Source organism: Triticum aestivum, chromosome 7A, assembly GCF_018294505.1.
Source record: "Triticum aestivum cultivar Chinese Spring chromosome 7A, IWGSC CS RefSeq v2.1, whole genome shotgun sequence".
NCBI classification, from domain to species: domain Eukaryota; kingdom Viridiplantae; phylum Streptophyta; class Magnoliopsida; order Poales; family Poaceae; genus Triticum; species Triticum aestivum.
In genome coordinates this window covers 643441218-643449132 of record NC_057812.1, presented here as the reverse complement: position 1 = coordinate 643449132, position 7915 = coordinate 643441218, and the positions used below count along the sequence as shown (strand labels likewise).

General features: G+C 45.0%; 1 protein-coding gene across 1 annotated transcript; it reads right to left on the bottom strand.

The window, feature by feature from the left end:
- Positions 1-6059: 6059 nt before the first annotated feature.
- On the bottom strand, positions 6060-7608 carry LOC123154149 (uncharacterized). Its single transcript, XM_044572939.1, has one exon. The coding sequence runs from the start codon at positions 7576-7578 to the stop codon at positions 6229-6231; it is 1350 nt and encodes a 449-aa protein (XP_044428874.1). The 5' UTR covers positions 7579-7608; the 3' UTR covers positions 6060-6228.
- Between the last annotated feature and the right edge of the window lie 307 nt (positions 7609-7915).

Below are 7915 nucleotides of genomic sequence, written 5' to 3'. Positions count from 1 at the left end.
GTAATTTGTCTATTAATCATCTTCAAAAATAATCAATCTAATCACAGTCTCCAGTAAAAAATGGCAGCAAATCTCGTGAGCGCTGAAGTTTCTGTTTTTTACAGCAAGATCGCAAAGACTCCCCCCAAGTCTTCCCAAAGGTTCTACTTGGCACTAACACTAATTAAAAACATAAAACCACATCTAAACAGAAGATAAATGAATTATTTATTACTAAACAGGAACAAAGAACAAGAAACAAAAATAAAATTAGGTTGCCTCCCAACAAGCGCTATCGTTTAACACCCCTAGCTAGGCATAAAAACAAGAATAGATCTAGGTATTGTCATCTTTGGTATGTAATCCATAAGTGGCTCTCATAATGGATTCATAAGGTAATTTAATTTTCTTCCTAGGAAATATAATCTATCAAAGATCAATTATCATAATTAAATTCCTTGAAATCCAAAATAGTGGGTTCATTGCTATGTAAAGTCTTGACCTCTTCAATTCCACTTTTACCAATTTTTGCATCAAGATCTAAAAACTCCGAATAATTGGGACACCTTTTAACTGAAGTTGATTCATCTCTAGTCCCATAATTATAAATATTCATATTGCAAAACAAAGATTTAATAGGAGACACATCAATCACTTTTAGATCTTCATCCTTATTATCGTGAAAACTAGAAGAACATGCTTTTAAAAAGAAATCTTCTTTAGCACGCATCCTAGCGGTTCTTTCCTAGCGGTTCTTTCTTTGCACTCATCGATGGAAATTCTCATGGCTTTGAGAGACTCATTGATATCATGCTTAGGTGTAATAGATCTAAGTTTCAAAGAATCAACATCAAGAGAAATTCTATCCACGTTCCTAGCCAACTCATCAATCTTAGGCAATTTTTTTTCAAGCAAAGCATTGAAATTCGTTTGCGAAATTATAAATTCTTTAACACTAGTCTCAGAATCAGTGATCGTCTTATTAAAATTTCCATAAGAGTTGTTGTAGGAATTACCATAATTATTAGAGGAGTTACTAGGAAACGGCCTAGGATTAAAGTTTCCTCTATACACGTTATTACCAAAATTGTTCCTACCAATAAAATTCACATCCATAGATTCATTATTATTCTCAATCAAAGTAGACAAAGTCATATCATTAGGATCAGAAGAAACACTCTTATTTGCAAACAATTTCATAAGTTCATCCATCTTTCCACTCAAAAAATTAATCTCTTCTATCGCATGAACCTTTTTACTAGTAGATCTTTCGGTGTGCCATTGAGAATAATTAACCATAATATTATCTAGGAGTTTAGTAGCTTCTCCTAAAGTGATTTCCATAAGAGTGCCTCCGGCGGCCGAATCTAAAAGATTTCTAGAAGCAAAATTCAATCCAGCATAAAAAAATTGTATGATCATCCATAAGTTTAATCCATGAGTAGGGCAATTACGTATAATTAATTTCATCCTCTCCCAAGCTTGTGCAACATTCTCATGATCAAGTTTCTTAAAATTCATAGTATCATTTTCTAAGAGAGATGATCTTAGCGGGAGAAAAATACTTAGAGATAAAGGCATCTTTGCATTTATTCCATGAATCAATACTATTTTTAGGCAAAGACGAAAACCAAGTTTTAGCATGATCTCTAAGAGAAAACAGAAATAGCTTCAATTTAACAATATCATTATCCACATTTTTCTTCTTTTGCATATCACACAAATCAACAAAGCTGTTTAGATGGGTAGCGGCATCTTCACTAGGAAGGCCAGAAAACAGATCTTTCATAACAAGGTTCAGCAAAGCAGCATTAATTTCACAAGATTCAGCATCAGTAAGAGGAGAAATCGGAGTGCTAAGAAAATCATTGTTATTGGTATTGGAAAAATCACACAATTTAGTATTGTCTTGAGCCATCGTAACAACAATCCAACACACAAGCACACAAGAAGCAAGCAAAAAGAGGTGAACGGAAAAGAGGGCGAATAAAATGGCAAGGGTGAAGTGGGGGAGAGGAAAACGAGAGGCAAATGGCAAATAATGTAATGCAAGATATAAGAGTTTGTGATGGGTACTTGGTATGTCTTGACTTGTGCGTAGATCTCCCCGGCAATGGTGCCAGAAATGGCTTGTTGACGGGAAATCAAATCTTGACTTGACTTGGTGCAACCTCCCCGGCAACGACGCTAGAAATGGCTTGTTGACGGGAGATCAAATCTTGACTTGACTTGGTGCAACCTCCCCGACAACGGCGCCAGAAATCCTTCTTGCTACCTCTTGAGCATGCGTTTGTTTTCCCTTGAAGAGGAAAGGGTGATGCAGCAAAGTAGCATAAGTATTTCCCTCAGTTTTTGAGAACCAAGGTATCAATCCAGTAGGAGGTAACACGCAAGTCCCTAGTACCTACACAAACAAACAAGAACCTCGCAACCAATGCGATAAAGGGGTTGTTAATACCTTCACGGTCACTTACGAAAGTGAGATCTGAGAGAGATAATAAGATAAATAATTTTGGTATTTTTATTTTATAGATTGGAAAATAAAGATTACAAAATAAAAAACGATAGAAATAGCAAGTAGATAGAAAAATAATATGATGGAAAATAGACACGGGGGCCATAGGTTTCACTAGTGGCTTCTCTCAAGATAGCATAAGTATTACGGTGGGTGAACAAATTACTGTCAAGCAATTGATAGAAAAGCGCATAATTATGAGAATATCTAGGCATGATCATGTATATAGGCATCATGTCCGCGACAAGTAGACCGAAACGATTCTGCATCTACTACTATTACTCCACACATCGACCGCTATCCAGCATGCATCTAGAGTATTAAGTTCATAAGAACAGAGTAACGCATTAGGCAAGATGACATGATGTACAGGGATAAACTCAAGCAATATGATATAAATCCCATCTTTTTATCCTCGATGGCAACAATACAATACGTGTCTTGCTGCCCCTGCTGTCACTGGGAAAGGGCACCGCAAGATTGAACCCAAAGCTAAGCACTTCTCCCATTGCAAGAAAGATCAATCTAGTAGGCCAAACGAAACTGATAATTCAAAGAGACTTGCAAAGATATTAAATTATACATAAAAGAATTCATAGAAGAATCAAATATTATTCATAGATAATCTTGATCAAACCCACAATTCATCGGATCTTGACAAACACAGCGCAAAAAGAATTACATCGAATAGATCTCCAAGAGAATCAAGGAGAACTTTGTATTGAGATTCAAAGAGAGAGAAGAAGCCATCTAGCTAATAACCATGGACCCGAAGGTCTGTGGTAAACTACTCACACATCATCGGAGAGGCTATGGGGTTGATGTACAAGCCCTCCGTGATCGATTCCCCCTCCGGCGGAGCGCCAAAAAAGGCCCCAAGATGGGATCTCATGGGTACATAGGGTTTCATGGTGCTCCTGGATGTTTTCAGGGTATATGTGTATATATAGGAGGAAGAAGTAGGTCAGTGGAGCTGCGAGGGGCCCATGAGGATGGGGGGCGCGCCCTCCTGCCTCGTGGCCTCCTCGCTTCTTTCTTGACGTCCACTCCAAGTCTCCTGGATCACGTTTGTTCCAAAAATAACTCTCCCGAAGGTTTCATTCCGTTTGATATTCCTTTTCTGCGAAACACTGAAATAGGTAAGAAAACATCAATTTGCACTGGGCCTTTGGTTAGTAGGTTAGTCCCAAAAATAATACTCCCTCCATTCCCTTATACAAGGCCACTATCAAAAATATATTTTGCATCAATACAAGGCCACCAACAGTAATCGAGGCAAAAAATAATGATGTTTTCTCGTACTAGCAACTTTTTAATACTTACATGCATGTAGTCATAATGACACTCAGTAACTTCCTTCTCACTCATTCGTTGCATGCTTGTGGTGTATTAATGATCCCGGTTAACAAAAAGAAAAGTTGACTTGCAAAGGAGTCATTAAATTTTATCGTGGTACCTGTAATATGAGTTTGCGGCCTTGTATAAGGGAATGAAGGGAGTATAAAAAGGTATATTAAAGCCCATTAAACATCCAAAACAGATAATATAATAGCATGGAACAATCAAATCTAGGAGTGGGAAAGGGATATATATATGTATGTATGTATGTATGGAAGAAGGGAGAACCAAATAAATGAGGAAGATAGAGAAGAGATGCCATTTATGGAGGAGAATTATGGTGGATGGGGGCATTAATGAGGAGAGAAGAGAGATAGAAGGAAGAGAGAAGAAGGGCAATAATGGTGGAGAAGTAACTTAGAGAGGGGAGATGGGAAAGGAGGGGAGAGGGCAAAGGGGGGAGGAAGGGGGAGGGGGGAGGGGATGGGTTAAAAGGTGGCACCAGCCATGCCTAGCAGTAGCGCTGTATTTTGAGCAGCGCTACTACTAAGGCGGGCCCAATAGTAGTAGTGGTGTTGTCACAGCTCGCGCTACTGCTAAAATCTTAGCAGCAGCGCTGTAGTTTGCACGGAGCTACTACTACAGCTAGCGTTGGTGGGCTCGCTGGGTCCCACTTAACAATAGCGTGGCTTGTAGTTCCAGCGCTACTACTAAGGCATCACTTTACCGCTGTCCAAGCCCAACGCTACCGCTAATTAGCAGCAACGCCGGTTATTTTCACGCGCTACTACTGATGTTCTACCTATAAGCGTTTCCCTAATAGTGGGAGAAATGTTTGGTTGGGTCATTAGCGGAAGAGTCCAGCCGACACTAGATCGTGTTTGGCTGGATCTAGGTTGTGGTGGCTGCTGGCGTGGCTGGATCCCCTCCCAAGGAGTTGGGTGGGATGGGGGTGTGCGGAGCTCTTGGCAAAAACATTGTCTTGACGGGGTTGGTGTCGGTGACATTGACACCCGTGAGCGCCATTTACATCTTTGGAGGCATTGTTGAAGAGCTTCTTCACCTCTACCCCGGGTCCTTGTGGCCCTCGGTCGTTGGTTTTGCGTCTGGTGGTGGAGTCTAGTTTCCGGTTTTGTGGTTGTTTGTGCTAGTTGTCGGGATTTTTACATGGTTATCCCCTAATCAATCATGCAATTGTGTGGTTTTCAACATAGTCTGCCCTATAAACTGGGCCACTCTCTTCTTCTTAATTAAATTGTAGAAGCACCCTGCCATCTTGACAAGGTTTCGTTAGAAAATAACCATTCAAAAACCACCAGATCAACCATGCTCGACAAAAGAATCGGTCAAGTCCAACCTAAAATTTGTGTCAATTCCATTTCGACGCAAGTAATGAAATGTAACTCTAGGATTTGGGAGTCATATATATGAAAATTGTGTTGGGGGTGCTTTTTTTACGCATTAAATCATTCATCTTGACAACAATAGTCACTGGAAAATAAGTAGACAACTTGAAGGAGATGAAAGCAACTTTGACGATAACCATTTCACTAATAATTAGAAAAACAGTAGGCACACAATTGAGGATTTGAACAAACACATTTTCCTTCCATTAAAGCCATTGCATGAAGGCGCGGTGGATCCCGGCGGTAGCCACGGGAGGGCTCCTTTGTTTTCTTGAATTTCGTTAGGGTTTGTGTCCTGATCAGGAAGGCGAGACGATGGTTGCTTCCTGAAGATGCAATAAGATTCTCCCCACTTAGCCCCCATCTCGGCGGTGTGTCTAGTATTATCGGAGGGCATGTGACGGTGTGTCTCTGATGGATCTCACATGATTCGGTCGGCGTTTTTCTTCGGTGGATCCACTTGGACCCGATCTTCGTTCATCTACGTTCGTGTCTCTAACGTTTGGATCCTTCTAATCTATACTTCTCTTCATCGACAGCGGTTGCTATCCTGGTGCGTTGATCCTGTTGGACCTTAACACGACGACTTCCCGACTGTCTAATGTAACAAGGTTTGCCCGGCTCCGACAAGGGAGGGGCGATGATGGTGGTGCGCCTTCGGCTCGCTCCAGTGCTTGTAGTCGTAGCTAGGTGGTCGGCGGACCTGGATGTAATTTTTACTTCTACTGTTCTTTCTACTATCTTAACAATTGATGAATAGATATAAAGTTTTTCCGTTAAAAAGTAACAATTACAATGATGTTCATACAAAATACATCTCAAGCAATTCATCGATGGATGAACTTACATCATCAATCAGTTGAATGAGTGCTATCCTCCAAAGAAACACGAGCAAATCTAAAGAAAGCTAACTATAGCTACAAGGGAATGATACACTCCACAAACTTCTTAGTACAACCATGGGACGCCCATGCTTGGGAGTTGGGTCTATCACTCTAGCTTGGGCTCCATGTACAGCTTGTGCCTGCACATCGGGCACCGGACGCTCTCCACGAGGGCGCGCTCCAAGCACGCGCCATGGAATACATGCGGCTTGCTGCACCCGGGCCACGCGGCGAGGTCGTCGCCCTCCACCTCCAGCAGCTGCAAGCAGACGGGGCAATCCTCCCCAGCGACGTCTACCCTCCTCCGCTTTGCCGGCCGCTCCTCTGCGTTTCTGCCGCTATCGTCATCGTCGGCTAATTCGCCTTTCGCGCCGCACCGTACCGGCTCCGGCAAGTGCAACTCCATGCCGATGAAGCGCTCGGGCCACGCGCCCGCCACCATGCTCTCCAGCGCGGCGTACATGTGCCCCATGCTCTCCGGCGTGTATTCCGCCCGCTGGAGGTTGCCGACGTCCACGAACACCTCAATGCGTCTTGCTCCCGGCGGGACGCTCACCTGCGACGTCAAGCTAGACCATAGCTCCCGGAGCTTCCTGCTCTCCTCAAGCTGCTTGCTCTTCTCAAGCTTCTCGCTGAAGAAACCGGGGTATATCAGCAGGGCCAGAGACGATCCGGCCCACGCCAGCGACCTCGCCGCGTGGTCGCCGGTGGCGATGAACCGGAGCTGGTGCTCCGTCGGCCACCCTCGCCGTTCCACGCCGTCCGGTGATGCCCTGAAGCGTGTGTAGCGGTATAGCACCAAGATCTGCTTGCTGTCGTCTCCGCCTTGGCTCTCCACGGCGGCGACCCGCATGACGCCGACTGTGCTCCCGGCGCAGGCGAACCGCGGCGCCGAACCTCCAACGAATTGCCCCTCGGGGCCGTACTTCCTACGGTGCAGTGTCTGTAGCATGCTTAGCGTCACGTCATCGTCGGCGCTGGTTGCTTGTCCGTCGTCCTCGCCGTCGCTCTCCTCCTCCTCGCTGTTGCTGTCATCGTCGTCGTCTTCCGAATCAACCGAGTATTCATCCTCGGCCTCGTCATCTTCATCCTCCAACTCCTCCCACAGCGACAGCGGCGGATGATCGTTACAGTGACCATCAATCCGAACGGCGACAGCCTCATCGCCAGCGGGGCCGCCTCCCCGCCGCATCACGCGAGAGCAGAAGAAATCGGAGTCCATCACCAGAACCGGGCATGGCAGCTCCGCGCGGGGCCTCTCGGAGGACAGCCACGCGAGTGTGAACGCGTGGTCCCCGCTGGCGTTCTTGACGTAGGCTTCCACGACGACGCTCCCGTCGCTCGGCGGGCCGACGAGGGAGACGCCGGTGACCGCGCCGCGGCGGCTTTCCAGCACGCGCCCGGACCACACGGTCTCGCCGCTCTTGACGTCCACGGACCAGAGGGTCATCGCCATGTCAAATTGCCGCGGTGTAATCGAGATTACCCGTCGTAAACTCGCGTTAAGCAAAGCGTTTAGCTCCTCTGCTTATATGGATCAATTTAGCCCAGTTACTTGCCAATCCGGAGTCGGATTGATTAAGCCGCTAATCAATCTCCAAATCATTAAAATCATACTTGCGACTACAGTTTGGACTACTCGGAGGCCATTTCTGTGGATCCCATTGCTTTTTAGGGCGTCTGTTGGGCGGTCGGGAAAAAACTCGGCTGCCTCCCCGGCCGTCCGATCCCATCTAAATCAAGCTTTAGTTCGTCCGATCGTGGTGTGGTAGCAGACAAATTCAAAGTGCTCA